Source organism: Marmota marmota, unplaced genomic scaffold (genome assembly GCF_001458135.2).
Source record: "Marmota marmota marmota unplaced genomic scaffold, marMar, whole genome shotgun sequence".
Lineage (NCBI taxonomy): Eukaryota > Metazoa > Chordata > Mammalia > Rodentia > Sciuridae > Marmota > Marmota marmota.
In genome coordinates this window covers 29,530,871-29,550,324 of record NW_025999977.1, presented here as the reverse complement: position 1 = coordinate 29,550,324, position 19,454 = coordinate 29,530,871, and the positions used below count along the sequence as shown (strand labels likewise).

General features: G+C 40.8%; 1 protein-coding gene across 1 annotated transcript in view; it reads right to left on the bottom strand.

Annotated features, from left to right (window-relative positions):
• Positions 1-11,180: 11,180 nt before the first annotated feature.
• Positions 11,181-19,454, bottom strand: part of Thumpd2 (THUMP domain containing 2) — a 37,391-nt gene continuing 29,117 nt past the window's right edge. The window contains exons 9-10 of the mRNA XM_048804503.1: positions 18,495-18,603; positions 11,181-12,299 (exon numbers count right to left, since the gene is read on the bottom strand). Coding sequence (XP_048660460.1) covers positions 11,975-12,299; positions 18,495-18,603 — 434 coding nt within the window. The 3' untranslated portion in view covers positions 11,181-11,974. The remainder of the gene's footprint in view (positions 12,300-18,494; positions 18,604-19,454) is intronic.

Below are 19,454 nucleotides of genomic sequence, written 5' to 3'. Positions count from 1 at the left end.
TAAACAAGGGACAGATTAGATAAAGCTGAGGCCCTCAGGGAGTTGCTATTGAAATGGCCAAAAGCCAATGAACCAGCTTGTCTCAAGTAATGTGTGGTGGTGATATGTGCTACAGAGAGAAAGGGAGGTGCTAGGAGAATCAGATGTGAAGGACCAGGTGGTGGCCATTTAGATAGGCAGGTGAGGGATGGCCTCTCTAACAAGAAGACACTTGAGTCAGTACAGGCCTCTGGGCAAACAGTCCAGGAGAGGGAGCAGCCAATATGGAGGCCTCAGATGGGAAAGAGCTTCGCATGACTCCAGGGTTAGAAAAAGAGAATGAAACAGGGGGCTTCTGGGGCCAGATCAAGTCTGTGGGCTTTATTCTGAGTAAAATGGAAAGTTCTTGGAAGATTTTGAGCAGAAGAGTGACATCATCTGACTTGTGTAAAAACCAAGACAAAATCCCCTGGTCTGGTGAACCAATTTTTCTAATATTAATGCCAGAGGCCAGTCCTGGACATGTGGACTCCCTGGCAAAACATATGGTCAATAAAACTTCTCTTCCACGGGCAAAATCGATTTCTAACCACATGAAGATGTCAAGGGCAGGAATCACACAAAAGCGTAGCTAGAACAGTGACCCCAAAGGGTAGAAATGACCTGTGAGCAAGGGGGGCAGGAGGGCAGGGCCTGCCTAACTGCTCTTCTGAGCCCATCCGCGAGGCGGTTCCTGCAGAAGGAACCCCATGAAGACCCACACCAGTAAACAATTGTGGCAAGATTACACTGCAGATCTCCCGATGCTCTTGAACATCATAAATTCATGGAATTTAACTAAAAGAAAAAGCTGAGCTCTTCATGTACTCAGGCATGTTTTCAGTTGTTTCTTTCATCTTCTCTCAGAGGTTTTCCCAGACTCCCTCCATCAAGGTTTTTTTCAGAGAGCAGCTTCAGCCCTCTATTTCCAAAGGTCAGGATTATTTCCTTCTTTCCTAATCCATGACATCTGGCTGCTGCCCTCCCACCCTCTGCCCAGCTTCCCTTTCAGAGAACTGTCATAGCAGCACTCCAGGTGCTTTCCCCGAGTCCAATGCAAAGCTAGTACTCATACATGCCTGAATGAAGGAACAGATGAATGATTGAACGGATATGGAGTTCCAAGGGGAACTGTAGGAAAATATAAGCATGCATGAAAATATTCTTTTAAGAATTCCTAATTCGCAGGAATTTCTCTGTTTAGACTTTGCATCTCTCCCATGGAGTCCAAAGGCTTTCTTGCAAAGTTCCCTGAACAACCATATTTATCCAACATCTAAGTGAGCAGTTCCTCTTGAACCCTGGTTTATTTTGAATTTCTAATGAGATGCAGTTTTCTAGGCTGCAAAGGAATTCAGTGTCTCTCTAATAGCTGTCTCTTGCATGGCTTCTGAGTGTCCCTTTGATTCTGTTCTCAGATCTACAGGCATTTATTTATTTGTTTGCTTCCAACAACAGTCAGTTGAATTTGGTTTAAGACAACAACAGTCAGTTGAATTTTTTTTTTTTTTTAGTGCCACACCTTGAGCCTTATTCTGGAAAGGAAAAAAAAAAAAGACTATAAAATACTCCAGTTAGAAAATATCCTTAAATTTTGGGAAAATTTCCAAAAGATCTATAGTTGTGTGCATTTGGGTATATAAGATATTTTAGCAGAAACTGAAATCATGATTTAATTATTCAACTATACAGAGATCATCAGAACCACTGCCCCCTTGTGATCAACACCACTGTCACTCAAGTCAGTGAAGAAACACGTTTTTCTACCTGCCATTTGCTGCATCTTGGTCAGACACACAAAGATGTCCACCCACATACATTTTTTTCCCTCTTCTCTTAAAGATGCAAATGAGGCTTAGGCACACAATGAAAGACATCATTTTTAAAATCTTTGAGAGCCCCAAGACATTAAAAGTGACTTAGGGGAAGAGAAATAAAAAATGATAGAACTTACACCTGGAAAATAAAGCCAGGGAAACATGCAAAAACTAAGAAGACACTCAACTGAGAATGAGCTACATATAGCATACATATGGCAGGATAGCAAATGTTCTAGTAACCTCAGTTGCAATCAACAGAATCTACTCGAGGCAGTTCAGCAGAAAGGAAATTTATTAAAAACTACATTAGGATGGGCCAGAAAATTAGTCTAGGGATCTATACAACTGAGAACACCATCCAAACCATGCAACAGGGATGAATGATGCCTCCGCTGCCCGCCCTGCCCCTTGCACCTTGATGCTGCGCCCTGAACACCACCCTCTGCCCCTGCTGACCTTTGAGGCCAGACGCATCTGCTGCCACGCTTCCACAGAGTAGGTTCGATCGTGCCTGTTTCCTCAAAACAGTTCCTGTCAGAATCAGATGATCACCTGTCAGTGTCTGGCCTACGTTCTACCTAGAACAGAGGTTGGAAAACTAGTGTTCCGGTTTCTGCCTTGGAGAGGTGGGACTCAAAAGCTGGAAAATTCCCCAAATGTTGGAAAAGTGTTAAAATATGCTAGGTAGCCTGAAAATATCATAATTTACTATTCTATGGCAATCTTGGATGCCCATCATCAACATCCATTCTTACTTCACATTTGAACTTCCTCTGAACACCCAGTATTTCCATGGAACCTAATGCAATTATACTTCATGCAAACAAGAGCCTGCTCATTCTTTCTTTTGACAAGGGTAATACATCCACTTCAAGAACATGATTTCTGAGGGGTTTCATTCTTCCTTTAGTTTCATTTGACCTTCTGTAAATTATGGATTAAATTGTGGAGACAAAAATCCTAAAAGTAGGAGGGAATTGAAAGTCATCCTACTCAACCGATGGGCCTGGGGGATACTTCTTCTTTGGCCCTGGGGGTGGACAGTTCTGGGGAGCATTCTATATAGCTCTTCAAAAGGGTCTACAGGATCAGATTGCAGTTCTCACAGACCAATAGGACATTCTTAGATAAATTTCTTTCTCTCCCTATTTTACTCCTTCTAGTTCCCCACTTCCCAAAATAAATTATCTGCAAAGAAATCTTAGTCTTAGTGGTTTTGGTGAGAACCTAGGTTAACTCCTGGGTTCTAGACATACTTGTCCCTGAGTAGGAAGAACAAACACATCAACCCACACTATTAACCTCCTTTGTGCCTTTTTGTCCAGTGGGATCAAGAATTCCAAATAATCAATACCTCTTAATTCAATGGTTTCATAGCTGTGTCTGCTGGCAGAAAAATTTCTCTTTGGGGAACCATTTTGTAAAGAGCACGGTTATCCGTGAATGACCGTGGGGCTCACAAGAGTTACATGGACAATGAGCAGCTGAGAACTTGGGGGTACCTACCTGTTCTCCCAGAAAGAGGTGATGGCTGCATTCAAACTCAGATTCCCACAGAACCAGTGTTATCTTTCTGTTTCTCCCTTCTACCTAGCAAGGAGGACTGTAACATATTGTGGGTTTTCACGGTCAATAGGTCCCCCCAGTTTCTCAGGTGTATGGAAACTGGCTGTCAGGATCATTCCTATAAAAAGCTGGAAGACCAAATCCAGACTGTCTGACACCAGGGGATGCATTTCCCCACTGAAAAGGCTCCTTTCCAGTGGTTGACCTATAAGGACGGAGACCCATGGGCTGGAGGTAGCTGGGGTGGTGATGATGGTGGTGTTTGAGTGGTTATTTGTTGCAATGCCACTGATCTTTCTATGAGATGATGTGGAGACCAAGGGAAGGTGTGAAATATGTCCTGAAGATTCCCAAAGAGGCCTTTGTGACCTCTAACCCAGAGAACTTCAGTGATGAGTTGCAAATGGGAGAAACAGCACCATCTATTGGTCCCTGGTTTGTGGTGCACACAGCGTCGGGTAGGGAGGCATCCCACTCTCTGAAGGACACTGAGTTCAATAGGTCATCCCCTGTGCCACAGGCCTTCTGTTTCAAGTGAGAGGATACATGACAAGAAATCCTAGGAGTGCCTATTATTTCCCTCACATTACTTTAAACGGATCTTTTTGGTGAGAAGTATTATTGGATGGAAATAAATGATAAGTGAATAAATCAATTTGGTAAGTCCATGGAAAATGTTGAGAGAATTCAAATCCAGAGCAAATGGTTATTCCAGTGAGGACAAATTATTGCCTTCTCTCCAAGGGAAGGGTCTCCAGTGTAATCCCACTCCTGCGTGTAGTTTTACAACAAGTCTCGGGGTTGGTCACAACTGCTAAAAAGTAATCAGTAGTGCTAGTAGTCACATCAGCCTTGGTAAGAAGGCCTGCTAGTCTGGTGAATCATTTCCATCTCTCCAACCATGGCCAGCTGTCTGGGAGGCTACTGAGCAAGTACCAGGATGGCTGGGGAAAGGGAAAACTTAGCAGGGGAAAGGGCAGGCAACCTTCTACTACATAGAACCTCCTCTACACAAGGGGCCTCTTCTGAACATTCCAGTGGGACACAAATTTTCTTCCCTAAGACAGTAGAATGAATTGGACATAACTTTCCTGTGTTCACATATGAATACACGACCAGTGTAACTCCACATCATGTACGACCACAAGAATGGGATCCCAATTAGAATAAGTAATACTGCATGTACGTATAATATGTCAAAATATGTCATGTTTATCTTTAAAGAATACATAAATTTTTTTCCCATAGTGGGGCTTGTTCTGAGATGCCCATCTACATTCCTTTTTCCAAGACCTTCTTTCACGTCCTCGACCATCCATCCAAACTTAGCTACCCTCTATGCCATGCTGAAGATGTGCCTCTCAGGCCATCTTGCCTTCTAGGCAGGGTACATAGTGGACTACTTCCAGTTCTGCTCCCTGGGAGGACTTCCTTTCCCCCACTGTCCCTCATGCTGAGAGAGTCCGACATTCCTCAGTGATTAGATTCCAGCAGGGACCAACAAAACTTGCTTGCATTCATCTGTAAACCAGATTTGACATCTTCCCCCTTATCAAACTGCTCATTGGGGATTTCTCATGAGATCATTGCTGTGAGGGAGGAGTAACACTGAGGTCAGCAAGAGTCGTCAGGGTAAAGCACTGACTGACTGCCCCTCAAGCCCTTGAGTCCAGTCAGCAAGTTGGAGCTCAGTGCCCATGTAGACCACTTCCATCTGATGAGCACATACTGCTGTCCTGGGCCCACAGCACTTTGGGATTGGTGGGTGCAAGCACTCTTCGTTTAAGATAGCAATTTAGGTCACGTGGTCACTTAGTGTCCTGAAGTCAAGTCCCAGTGGCAAATTAAGGGTTATTTCCAAAAGGAGAATAATTACTTGCATAAGAAAGCTTGGCTTTGTTCCAAAAGCTAAAAGGCTGCAGCTGTTCTTCTCCTATCGGGATTGGCCACAGGCTCCATGCAATATGCAGGTCTGTCACAGATGCTCTGAGTGTCGCTAGGTCTCCCAGGTCATATGGGCAATAATGTAGAGCTGCTTCTGGTGGGACCTGGACCAGCTGGAGAGCCCTTGCTTTGCCCAGGCCTCCATTAACAGTGAATGAGTCTGAGTAGCAAACTTAAAGGTGACATGGACTGCCTTCAGATGTCACAGAGTTCCATCATGTATCTGTGCCTTACTTATTGGTGGCACTAATGTCTGCAACTCCTACAATGATATGGTATTGCTTCTGTTGAGTTATTTTGGCAGGAAGGGGAAACCTAAGGAATGTGACGTTGGCCCTTTCATTAATTGACAGCCTTATTTCATGGGTCAGATGGCTGAGGGGAAGCTATTTCAACTATGGTCTCAGGAACTTACCATTCGTTTTTTTCACTGAGAAAACTGAGGTAATCAGAAAATAAATTCTACAGTCTCCCACTGCCAGATCCGCCCACTGTCCAGCATCTGTTCCCACTTACAGTCTGCTCTCCTACAATGCATGTTCTGTAATGGCACTAGCTCAAATATTATTGCTAAGTAGGGAGATGATGTCACTCCAAAGTGGAAATTGGGTTGGTGTCTAAGTGACTTTTTCCCTTACCATATTCATGTTTGGTGTCACCAGATAAGAGCAGCAGAATAGAAGGACACCAATGGAACCAGAAGAATGAGAAAGATGCAGAATAAGGTGCCCACATGGCATGCTCTTCTTGGTTCATTTTTGCCACAGATTGTGCCTCAGAAATGCTTTTGGAATAATTCAGCAGTTTATCTTTCTTTATGCCCAATTCTATTACAGTGTCTTTGCCTTTTCCCTGAAAAGGTGAAGTGCTTTATTTACTGATGCACTTATTTACTAGGAATATGATGTTTTTAAACTGTGCTAATATTTTCCTTCTCTCTCTCTCTCTTCTCTCTCTCTCTCTCTCTTTTTTATATTGCTAAGGCTGGCCTCCATCCTGCCCCTGCTTCCTGAATAGCTGGGATTACAGGTATGCACCACTGTGCCTGGGTTTGTGCTTTTTTTATATTTATTTTTTAGTTGTAGTTGGACACAACACCTTTATTTCACTTCTTTATTTTTTTTTTTAATGTGGTGCTGAGGATTGGACCCAGGGTCTTGCACGTGCGAGGCGAGTGCTCTACCACTGAGCCACAACCCCAGCCCCTGGCTTTGTGCTTTTATGTTTACTAAGATGGTGTTAGTACTCAAGTTGCAAAGTTGTATAGATTTGGGATGGTCTGCCCAACCCATTTCCCCCCCATAATTGCTTAGAGCATGAACTTGAGAATGAAAACCTTTTTAGGAGCACATCTATCATATTTTAGCAGAAATGTCTGTTTGCTGCCTTTCCACCCATAACCATGGATAAATTATTCATGCTCCTATCTAAAGCTAATTCCTCCACTAGTGGACTACGTTCCATCCTTTTATTCAAAGATCTTGCTCCAGCATTTTCCCATTTTCAGCAATTTTTCTAATTTCATCAACTTTTTTCTCTCCTGGAACATTCTCTCCACCACCTTTCCCTCAATTAAAAAAAAAAAAAAATCATTCTCTTGATTCCACTTCTCCTACCAATCTACTACTCCCATTTCCCATTTCTTTGCTCTTCTTTTCCAAAAAATCAGTGGTAAGTGTTGTCTAATGCTTTCTACCTCTAGCTCTTCTCCTATGTTCTCTTGAGCCTGTTGCCATCTGGTTTGGTTCACTGCTCTCAACAAAACTCTCATTTTCAAAGCCACCAGTGACCTCCTCATTGGTAAATGCAATGGTTAATTTCCACTCCTTTTCTTACTTGGTGGGTCAGCAGCATTTGTAATGTTGCCCACCCCTCTTCCATACCCATTGTTTGCAAGCTTCCAGGCCGGCACAGTTTTGGTTCTTGTCCTAGCTCACTGGCTGCTCCATCTTGGTTGCCCTTGAAGATTCCTTCTCTAACCCCCTAGCGTATTCCCTCCAGTTTCACGCTTTCTAAATACTGACATTTCCCTAATATATGTCTCCAGAGTAGACCTTTCTTCTTAAACTGCAGACTCACATATTCAATTGCCTACGTGACATCTCCACTTTGTTTAATGTGCATTTTAAAATTAGCAAGTCTAAAGCTGTCTAGCAAGCAAGTCTAAACTGGATTTGCTAGTTTAGACTGTCTTGACTAGACAAGTCAAAATTAGACTGTCTAGACTAGCAAGTGTAAAACTGAACTTCTGATAGCCCCCACCCACTCTGCAAACCCCTCCCCAATGGCACCAGAAGCCGTTCTGCTCTCAGTTGATGGGAACTCTGTTGTTCCAGGTGCTTGCTCCCAATTCTTAGCCATTTCTGTCTCCTCTCCATCTATCACCCCCCACATCAAACATATCAGCAGATCCTGCTGGTTCCACTTGCAAAAAAACATCCAGAATCCAGGCACCTTTTGCCTCCTCTGCTGCTGCCATCCTGTGGGTATCACTTTATCTTCCTTCAATTACTGTAAAAAAAAAGCCCTCCCAGCCGATTTCTCTGTTTCCACCTTTTCCTTCTTATAATCGATTGTAATACAGGAGTTATGTTGATTCCTAAATGGATGTTAGATTCTCTCACCTGTTCCAAACTCCTTTAGTGGTTTTGAGTAAAAGCCCATCTTTACAGTAGTCCTCAGGCCTCATCTAACCCTAACCTACCACGCCCACCTGCCACCCACTCTCTCGCTCACCAGATCTCATTCCCCCATCACTAGCTCTCCTCCAGTCACATTTGCTTTTCTTTGCTCTTCTTAAAATACATCAGGCATTCCCCTGCCTCAGATCTTTGCACTGGCTATTCCTTCTTCCTAGAACATTCCTCCGTCTCCTTTATTTTGGTACTAGGGAGTGAACCCAGGGTTGCTTAGCCACTAAGCCACCTCCACAGCCCTTTTTATTTTTGATCAGAGTCTTGCTACATTGCTTAGGGCCTTGCGAAATTGCTGAGGTTGGCTTTGAACTTGAGATCCTCCTGCCTCAGCCTCCCAAGCCACTAGGATTACAGGCGTGTGCCACTGTGCCTGACTCTCCGTCTCCTTTAAATATTTGCTCAATCCTCACATTCCTCATATTCTCAAGGAGGCCTGACCTATTTAAAATTGGAAAATACTTCTGTCTCCATCCTCCTTACTCCCCCACCACTTTTACCTCATTTTCCTCTCCCACTGTTGTTATCACCTTGTAACCTGTCAAATAAATAATGTCTATTGTTTTCTTTCTCTTCTCCTAGAATATTTGGGTCTTATGAAGGGAGGGATCTTTGTTGGGCTCACTGATCCTAAGTGCCTAGAACAGTGGTTGGCGCTCGATGAGTATGCAGAATTTATTGCATGAGTGGTGGAATTTACTGGGTCAAAAATTCATTTGCTGCCTGAGCACCACCCTCCCCAGTGGCACTTGGGTTCCAGGGATTAGGGCTGGTGTGGGGCAGTGAGCCAGCACCTGAAAGATCTAGGTAGTCCCTTTCCTTAGTGAGCTGCTTGTTATCTTGTTAAGTAGCTGTAGTTCTATTTTGATGAAGGCTAAGAAGGCTTCTTCCCTCAATGGTATCTATCTTCCTGTTCATTCAAAGGGCTGTTGGATATGAAGACTCAGGTCTGGGAACTGGGTTATGGGCTATGACTTTACTGTGGCTTAAGTCAGACCTTCCTTGTTAAACCTTTTTTTTTTTTTTTTGGGTGTGTGTGTGTGGGTTATGCACAAGAAGTAGGAGTTTAATAGACTTTATCTACTTGGAGCTTAGTGGCATCTAGGGATATGGTACCTGATTAGCCCAAAACCTTGCAGATGAAAACTGCTCTAGTTTAGACACCACTTTGGCGTTACTGTCTCCATAATTCTTTTGTCTCTGGCCTTTACATGCTGTTTTTTAGACTCTCACCGAGGTATCCCATCTACCCCCAGAGAAAACAGGAGCCCCATTGTAGTAGCCATGTCCTACCTGATCCCCAGCCCACAGCATCTACTACAGAGCTTCCCTCCACCCCCAATGCATTTTTTCCCCCTCAGTGCTGTGATGAAGGGCTTTGGGGTACACAGAGTGGGGAAGTATCATCAGCCCAATCCAATATGAATTTGGAATTTCTTTGTACATCCCAAAGTTCTGGGATTCAGCTCCAGATGATGTTGGCAACCAATGAATCCAGGTTGACTGGTTGTCAAACTGTTGGAGCCCCTCCCAGCTGCTTGGCCAGGACCTTTGCTAAGTGCCAATTTGATCTAAAATTACAACCAGCTTTTTCTCGAGTGACATATGGATCTTCTCATATTTGCTAGGATTTTGCCTTATCAATTAGAAGTGTTTGGAATTCTGATATGCAAGCCTTTTTCCTCCACAGGCCCCAAGCCTCCTGGGCTCTGACTTTAAGTTCTAGAAGCAATGAGATATGAAGCACATGAAAAAAACTGGTTTCCCTGTGCAAGAGAATCTAGGCTATGAGCACCTTCCAGGAGAGCCTCATCAGGAAAGGAGAAGAGCTGCTGCTTCTGGCTCAGGAGGCTCCCTGGGCTATGAGTTATTTGAGTCACCTGTGTCTCCATCCCAATTCTCAGGATCCCCCCTTTCCTAATCAAGTACGAATTTTCACCTTAGAGACCTACTAGGCTGTGAATTCAGCGGATAATTCAGCATCTCACAGGATCAAAATCTTGAGTTCATTTTTTCAGCTCAGTCCAATGGCTACCAGAAATAGAGGTTCTCTGGAATAATCATTAAGAAATTCCTTGGGCTGGGGTTGTAGCTCAGTAGTAGAGCATTTGCCTAGCATTTGTGAGGCCCTGGGTTCAATCCCCAGCACCACATAGAAATACACACACACACACACACACACATACACACACACACACACATATATATATATATTTTCCTGGCATGATCTATCATGAACAAAGCCACTGTTTCAAAACTTGATCACTGCTAACATTCTGAACCAATTAATTCATTGTTGTGAGGGACTGTCCTGTGCACTGTAGGATGTTTAATAGTGTCCTTGGTTTTCCTTAGTTCATTAGATTCCAACCCTCTTTCTTCCAAGATGTAGCAGCCAAAATGGTCAGATGTTCCCTGGGGCAAAGTCGCCCATAGCTGAGGCCATTGCATTAACCCAAGGAATAAGGACTACGGGAATCTTGATCTTTTTCTTCTAGTTGTCAAATTCTGTTAAAAGTAGATAGTTCACCCTCAATCCTGCTTATGTTTCTCAGGTTATTGATGCTTCTCATATCAGTGGAATAAGCATAGGAATAATAAATTGTTCTACCATCATCACATGCCACACACTTTCTAGAATACTAGCTTAAGTCTTCCTTAACCCTAAGCAAGCCAGATAACGACTAACAGAATCACCTGTCTGGGGGCATGTTGCTTGAAACCCCTCAGAGTATCTCTATGTTAGGGTTCTGGTTGCTAACAGATAAATCTACACAATTTTAACAAAAAAGGAATGTAGTTGAGGTAGCTGGTAGCTCTCAGAACTTCTAGGAAGGCCAGAGAGGCAAGCTTCAGGACAGGAATGTTCTGGTGACTACTTTTCTGCTGCTCACAGGCACAAATGCCACAGCTTGCACGTGTAATGTAGCTTGACACTGGCCTGGAAGACAGACCATGCCCTGGTTGGAAAGCAAATTTTGGGGCTTCACATAGTAGGAAATCTCCCAAACACAGGTTGTTTGAATGGTATCAAGTCAGACAAAAAGTTGAGCCACTATATCAGGATGTTGAAAAAAAAATCAGAGCTATATTTTCATCAACTTCCTATTTCTTCTTCTCACAGAATCAACACAAGACATATAAGGGGGCAATTTATTAATGCTGTTCAGAAAGAAAAAGTAAACTTCATTTTCTATCACGTTGGAGGCTACTGGCTTAATTCATGTTGTTATTATTTTCACTGATATTTTTTATCACGAGCTGTATAAAATGTACTGCAAATAAAAATTATTTTCATTCCAATGGAGAAGAAAATTACAGGTTCAAAAAAAATCAAGTTTAATATCAAAAGAAGTTACACATAAAGGTTTCTACATTTCTACAACCTGATAGTTAAAATTTCTCAACCTTGTGTTGACTGAAGGATTCATGTGAACCCTTAGAAATATTTATTTGGAAGCAGAAGTCTCTGCTCATAAACTGTGCATGGCAGAACAGGATTTTCATATTGACAGACCTTAGAACATGAGTTTTTTTTCCAAAATATTCAATAACTGTTCTTTGTCAAGAATGTAGAATGCTTTGGAGCATAAAGCAGAAATTCTTAATGAGAGGGTGCCAATTCACCATAGCTCCTGTCTTCAGGGGAGTATTTACTTGAAATTGTGGGTGCTATAAAGAATCTCAGAGCAAGTGTGGTGGTCTAAGATAGTATGCAGCTACTCAGGAGGGTGAGGCAGGAGGATCAAAGTTCGAGGCCAGCCTATGTAACTGAGTGAGTTCCCGTCTCCTGTGTCAAAATTTAAAAAATAGCAAGCGCTGAGAATGTAGCTCAGTGGTGGGACAGTCCTGGGTACAATCCCCAGTGCCAAAAAAAAAAGTCTCAGGACAAACAGGATTCCACCTGGCTCGCTAGCAGCAAGCCCAAACCCATTACAGTCCAGAACTGTGTGACTTCTTATACTTGCATATGAATGCTTCTGTTTTTCCTAAGCTAACTTTGTAGTATTCCACTGGCACCAAAGAGCCAAAAGGTGACATTTTGTTTAAGCACGCGTTGTTACTGGTTTCATGTGAAGATGGAACCATCTCTGATGTGCCAGTGTTTTCTTCAGGATTCAAGCATTTCTTAATTTCAGGTTCATGGGTGTGGCTGCCCTTGGAGTTGAGAGGGCTATTGCCCTCTCTGCAGTCTTTAAGGAGCCTGTGGTGATCTTCATTAAGCAACAAGACAATGGTTCCACCAACATGCAGCACTCTGTGACAAAGAATGGGGTAATTAGGATGAGTACTTCTTTCTTTTTAGACAACAAACAATCCTGCTTTATTTAAAATAGTTGTTTTTAATTTGAAATTTAATTTTCTCTATTTAAATACAAGGATTCTTGGTAATTAGGTAGTATCTTCCATAATGCATATTCATTATAGTAATTATTGAATCTCTAGTACAAATCTGCTTTAATTATCTATTTTTACTCTACTTAAAAGGCAAGCCTCAAAGTAATTTGTAGTCACATTCTAATAAATGATTGTACAGAGAAAAAGGCAAGTGACAGAGTCTACAGAATCAGCATATTTGAGTAGGCAGGAGGATGATGGCAGGAGAAAGTCACCAGGGAGGAGTTAGGACATGAACAAAGAGATGGCAAAGGGAAGTTCAGACAAAGCGGGGCAGACCGTGACTATCGCCCTTTGAGGAGGATTCATTTACAGCCTCAGGTGGAACCATGACAAGGTGTAGATTTACTGAGCACTGGGGGAGAGGCATGTGAGGAGTGCAGGGGGTGATAAAGGCCACCATGAAGGCACATGTAAAGGCCCTGGAAACACACGAGGTGGGTCCCAATCCAGGCACAGGTGAGGGGAAAATTCCCCAATAGTAAGATGTCTGTGTGGTGAGTTGAAGGACAAGCAGGACTGATCCAGGAAGTCAGTCGTAGGCTGGAGCTAGGGAGGTGGCTGGAGGCAGAAGAGGTGAGACACAGGAAGGCATGAGGTGGAGGGTCACTGAAAGCCACCAGCCTTATGGGGAAAACAGAGGTTAAGAGGAGGAAGAGTAGGAAGAGCAGAGTTCAGTTTGGAAAGTGCCTGAGGAACGCACAGTGCAGATTCCCAGATAGCAGGGTATTCAGTTTAGAAGCACCGAGAAAGACCAGGCTTGAGGTAGAGGGACAAGAGCTTTCATTAGTGAAAGGCAGACAAAGCCATAGGGTGGAGGGGGTCATCTGGGTGGCAACAGAGTGAGAAAAAAAAGACTAAGGAAGACATAGGAGGTCTGAGGAAGGACAGAGGAGAGGAGCACAATGAACAGATACCATAAGAGAACAATCTGGACAACTGTGATGTCCTGGAAGCCCAAGACGTAGTTTCAAGAAGTGGGTGGTCTCACAGTGTCAAATGCTACAGGACTAACAAGGACCAGGATTATAAGATGTCATCAGACAACCCGGGGACAGCAAGCCTAGATGAGGACAGGAGCAGATAGACATGGGTCTGCTGGGGTTGAGTGAGGATGGGAGGTGAGGAAGCAGAGATATCAAGTATGGACTGTTCAAGAAATTTAGTTATACAGGTAAGGAAGCTAGAGGACCAAGGGTCACAGGGAAAGACTGAAGCGCGAAGGGAGCTTTCTTTCATCGATTCCATCAGGAAACCCAGATAATTCTGTCTCCACACTGTTTCACATGTTCATCTGCATATTCATATTCTGTCTGGACTTAGTAACAATCTCCTGATAGACAGGCCTTATTTCCATTCTTAGTACCCTCCCACTCTCCTTCCCAGTTTCCACACAGAAGACAGATGCGAATGCTTGCTAACTCTCCAGCTGCTCTATGGCCCTTCAGTCAGTTCAATCTCCCTCCACAACCGACCTCACCTACGGCTGCTGCCTGCCTGCCTCCCTCCGCAGTGACCTTCCTTCAGCTGCTCGACCTTACCAGCCGATGCTGCTCGCCTTGGCACTGCTGGTTCTGCTGTTTGCTGTACATTTAACTCTCATCCCTTGCGTGCTTTCTCATTAAAGTCCCAGAGTTCAAATGTCACCTCTATGGAGCAATCTTTCTGACTTTCTACCTGTCTCTGGTAGCTACTACTCTTCTCTTACTCTCCAGCAAAATATTCTATTTTATTTGACTTATGATCTGGAATGACCCTGTGTGTCAACTCATTAACAATCCATCTTCCCATACAAGGTGGTCTGGGGCCTGTTCTGTCCTAGTCGATGCCTGTATCTATCCTCAGGACCTCGTGCAGTGATGAACTGTGTAAATACTCACAAAGTATATGGGGAAAAATGGCCGATTCTCTGGGAAAAAAATGAGGAGAAAATTAAGCTGAAGGTAGGAATGAGAAGTGGGCAGAGTGCTATCCTTGAGGAGGAGGGAATGAGCAGGATACCCTGGCCAGAAGAGAGACTTCTCCTGAGACAAGGAGGTGGGATGAAGACAGATGCAGTTGTATACCATGGGACACAAGCAAGAAAACATACAAATGTCTCTAAACACATACATTACAATTAAAATAATACATGAGATATAACCCTTCTACCCACTGTATTAACAAAGATGAAAATAAACAATTGAGATTATGAGAAAATGAGTACTCTTAAAGAGGGAAATGTTTTGGAACAGTAACTATCAATAATGTATCAAAAATAAAAAATGTACATAACCTTTATCCATCTATTTTACTTCTAAGAAATTATTCTAAGAAGATATAACAGCAGTAGTAGAATAATATTGATAATGTGATGATAGCAAATATTTATTGAGCACTTATCATGTACTAGGCACCATTTAAAATATTTTGTATTACATATTATTTAACACTCTGATTTGTCCTTTTATGTATGGCTGGTTAGCATTGTAATTTTAAACATGAAGAAACTAAGATACTGGTTTTAAGCAACTTGATCATATAGTAAGTTTGAAAAACTGTAAAAATGTTCAAGGCATTGTTCTTTATTAAAATAAAAAAAATTGAGGATTACCTACATCTATAAGTATTGGTTACATAATGGTAACACATATAATACTGTGACAATTATTGGAAATTATAATGTACAATACAACTGATCATAAAGGAGATTCATGACATACTGCTGAGTGGGAAAAAAGCAAGATACAGTAAATTAACAATGATTCTACTTAACAAGTATCTATTTATACCGAAGTACAAGGCAAGATGCCTATCACCAACTTATTTACTATAATTTTTTTTTAAATAATGGAGGCAATAAGAAAGTAAAACTCACATGGAAATTTAACATTTTGTAGGCATATTTTCATTTACATATAATTTCTCACTAAGAAAGCTATTAAAAAATTACAAAGCAATATTTCCCAAACTGTATCCCTTTGAACACTAGCATATGGGGTATTTGATGATGATAATGATATTATTTCTTGAAAAGAAATTTTGTGGTTCATAAGTTAGGAACACTCTGTATCAAACAAGACAAAAGAGAGACCTGCAAGACCAGAGTAGATGACATGAATAATTCTAAATTATTTGACCATGAAATATAGTAGGTCTTACCCACGTACTAAGTCCTCTGCTCCAGGCGGTCTGCTCTACTCACAGTCCTTGAAAACACCTTTCCTTCAGTATTCACTCAAACATTCACCAAACATCTGTGGTCTCTTTTTATTCTCTCTCAACTTCTAAATTCACTGAAATTTTGCTTCTTCCCTGATCATCTCATGTCTTTTTGTCACATAGGACTGCCTCCACCTTCAAGCTGAGCAAGCTGAATTTCTAATTTTGCTCATATATTTTACATGGCTATATTTAGAAAGCAAACCCATATTAAACTTCCCTAAATTCCTCAAAATGCTCTGTATTCATGAAATGGGTAATATTTAAATGAATTAAAAGAGGAAATAATTGAGCTGAGAGTGCCTAATTCAAGTCAATAGAGTAATCATTTGTCTGACAAACTTTAATTCTGATGCATGCACGATACTATATATAGGATCAGCGATTTCCACTGCTTATTATGAACAGGTTTACTGACCTCTTGTAATTTTTTCTTCTTTTTATTAATAAAACTCCCCATCTCTTTCAATTCTTATATAAGGCCTAAATCATTAGTAAATCACTGGAAGAGGTTATGTGTACTTAAATTTTTATATGTATCACCACTTCCTTCCCAAAGGATCTGAAGTAGTTTACACTAAAAAAATCAGGCAAGAGCTAACGGATACTGAGCATTTTCTAGGTGCCCAGCATTGTTCTAAAAGCTTTAAATCTACTGAATCCTCTGAACAAGGCTGCAAGGTAGGTGTTAAGATTTAAAGATTATGCACAAGGTGTGAAGTCAGGCAGTATGCCTATGACTGAAGAACTATGAGGAGTTAGAGCCAGTACTAGAACCCAGGCAGCCTGGCTCCAAAGCCTGTTCTCTTAACCCTAGCATCCTGTCTTTTCTGTATCAAACCTCAAACCACAAGAAGTTGAAAGTCAGATCACAGAGGTTGGGGCAGGTGGTAAGGAAGCCTGGGTACAGGAGATGGAAAAGTCCCTTATATTCAAATGCACACACTTTGAACTGGTCCTATGAAGGTGCTCTAATTATGCAGGAAATTTGACTATTCATCTTTTGGATTCTCAGGTAAATATTAAAATTTACTGCCATGGTAAAAGGGTAGTCAAATCTATCATTATTTCACTTTCAATTACTTGGAATAAAATAAAAAACCAGCCTAGATAATGTCAGGCTGGTATAATTTACTAGTGCTGAAAGGACTGTCTATTCAAATTCCTACCCGTTCACTCCTGACTTGTGGAGATACATAAAATAGGCAGCACTAGATTTTGAATTAGGTTGAGTCATCTTTGTTCTGAAAAGGTCCAGGTTAAATGCATGTCACTGATCACATATTAATATCTCACTGTGAATCGGTTAATGATATAAATGGTGAATTACCTTATTAGGCTCAAAGGTTTAGTTATTAATCCTGCTTGCACAACAATTATACTAGGAGTTTTTAAGAAGTACTCACATCCAATGGAGTTAGAGAAGATAATGCTAAGTGAAGTTAGCTAATCCCAAAAAACCAAATGCCGAATGTTTTCTTTAATATAAGGAGGCTGATTCATAGTGGGATAGGGAGAGGGAGCATGGGAGGAATAGACAAACTCTAGATAGGGCAGAGGGGTTGGAGGGGAAGGGAAGGGTCATGGGGTAATTAATGATGGTGGAATGTGATGATCATTATTATCCAAAGTACAGGTATGAAGACACAAATTGGTGTGAATATACTATGTATACAACCAGAGATATGAAAAATTGTGCTCTATATGTGTAATAAGAATTGTAATGCATTCCACTGTCATATATAAATAAATTAAAAAAAAAAAGAAAGAAAGAAGTACTGACATCCAGGTCCTACTTCAGATCAGTTAAATTAGAGCCTTGGTAGAGGGTAGCTGGGAAAGTGGGGCATAAATATTAAAAAAAAAAAAGTTCTGCAATGATTTTAAAATGCAAAATATGCAATGTGAAACTGTAGGGGAATGTGATACTAGGAAGCAGGTAGTATATGGGTTTCAGGAGATGTCTGAATTAAGAGTTGGTGCTCAGAAAGAAAGGTCCCTAAAAGTTAGGTAACTGGGCAGGAGGGGAAGTGGCTTAGAAATAAGACAATTCAAAAAGAAGTGTGAAGCACCCAACTTACAAGACACAGTGAGATGGCTCTGACTTGGGCTTAGACTTTGAGTCAAGCTTTAATTTTGTGTACTGTCATCCTTGACACTGAAGTTTCTCCAATATGTGTTCATTTTTTAAGAATATGTGACACATTATTCACATGGTAGACTTACGACATTTATGTTAACCTAGTATATCAAATAAAAGCCCATATGAAACAACTTAACATGAATTGATCTTTTTTGGTGTCTATTCATTCCTGTAGCATTCTAGGTTCACGCCTTTACCAACTTAAATAATGAGAAAAATACATATCTAGGTCTCACTATTTGAACCCCTCTATTAAATTATATTCCCTGATGTCAAATTAGAAGCCCTGAGATGAACAATGTCCTGTGCTGCACTTTCATTTCACAGCCAATGCTGGCCTTGTTCCCTGTTTCTTGTGACAGGATTCCTTTAAGTTGTTTTAGCATCAATTGTGATCATGAGGAAGTTCAACTTTCTGGGATTCAGTTTCTCATCTGTACAGTGTTGGTTTTTGTGAGGATTAGAAACATATATGTAAATTATGTAGCCCAGTGAATGAAATAGAAAAAAAATTTTTTTCTGAATAAAATTTACAGTACAAGATGATATGGAATAACATTTATTTCAATTATAAACTTCTGACTTGAAATCTTAAGAAATTAAACCATAAAAATCTGGGAAAAATAATGCAATCAGATGTTAAGAGCAATGATATATTTTGGTTTAATGCCCAGAAGCTAAAAAATTATGAAAATAAATTCAACAACTCACCTTTCCATTTCCTGTAGAATGCTTTTGATGTCTTTTCCTAATTTAAACTTTTTTCCAAATGGAATGTCAGAAATAATAATATCGACACTGTCTGAAGGCAGTGGCAATTCTGAAATACAGAAATCAGAGAATCCTATTATAGTAAGGTCAAATATTGTAATGTAGATAATGAGAAAACTGAAGTACACAATTAGTTTTGCATGTTGAATAAAATTTAGGGTTGGTAATATTGCTTCGAGGTAACCACATGGTCTTAAAATGCTTTCTAAATATCTAAAGATTAATAGTTATTTACTGTATTTTGTCCTTTGAAAAAATGGGTTTTCAAATGTTATAAAATGATGTAAGTTTAGTGGAATTTTAAATTAACCAGAAAAACTCAATTTTCTAGACATATTACATGCACAGACAGTTGTGGGATTCAGGAAGAAATATGTTGTCCAGAAAATGTTTTTACAACATTATATTCTATTTCCCTTTCATTATTATATATAAATTTTTGTAAGATAGGTTTCAGTTTCTAAGAGAGAATCCACAACTATCATTATATTTTTCAGGGGGAACTTAAAAAGTTAAAAATATCTATAAAAGCCCTAAGATTAGAGAAAAAGCTATAAGATCAAAAATCAACACCATGAATATCGTCGCTAAACAAAACTAAATACGGTATCTGATCATTAAATTGAAATTTCCTGCTTCTCTTAACATTTTCTTCTCAGCATTACATTTCTATAAGGCAATATACCCAACCTTCGCACCCAGGTTTCCTGTGTGTGTCTTCCCCTTTCCCACCCATCAAGTCAATCAAGTATGCATAAGGTAGAAGGGTTCTCAAATTTCAATGCAAAAATGCAACCTAATCCTATAGAAATGCAATAAAGTTTAAATAATCTTTGTTAAATATCATATAAATTTTGGTTGGCAGGAAATTTAAAAGCAAAACAAAAATTCCTCTTATCT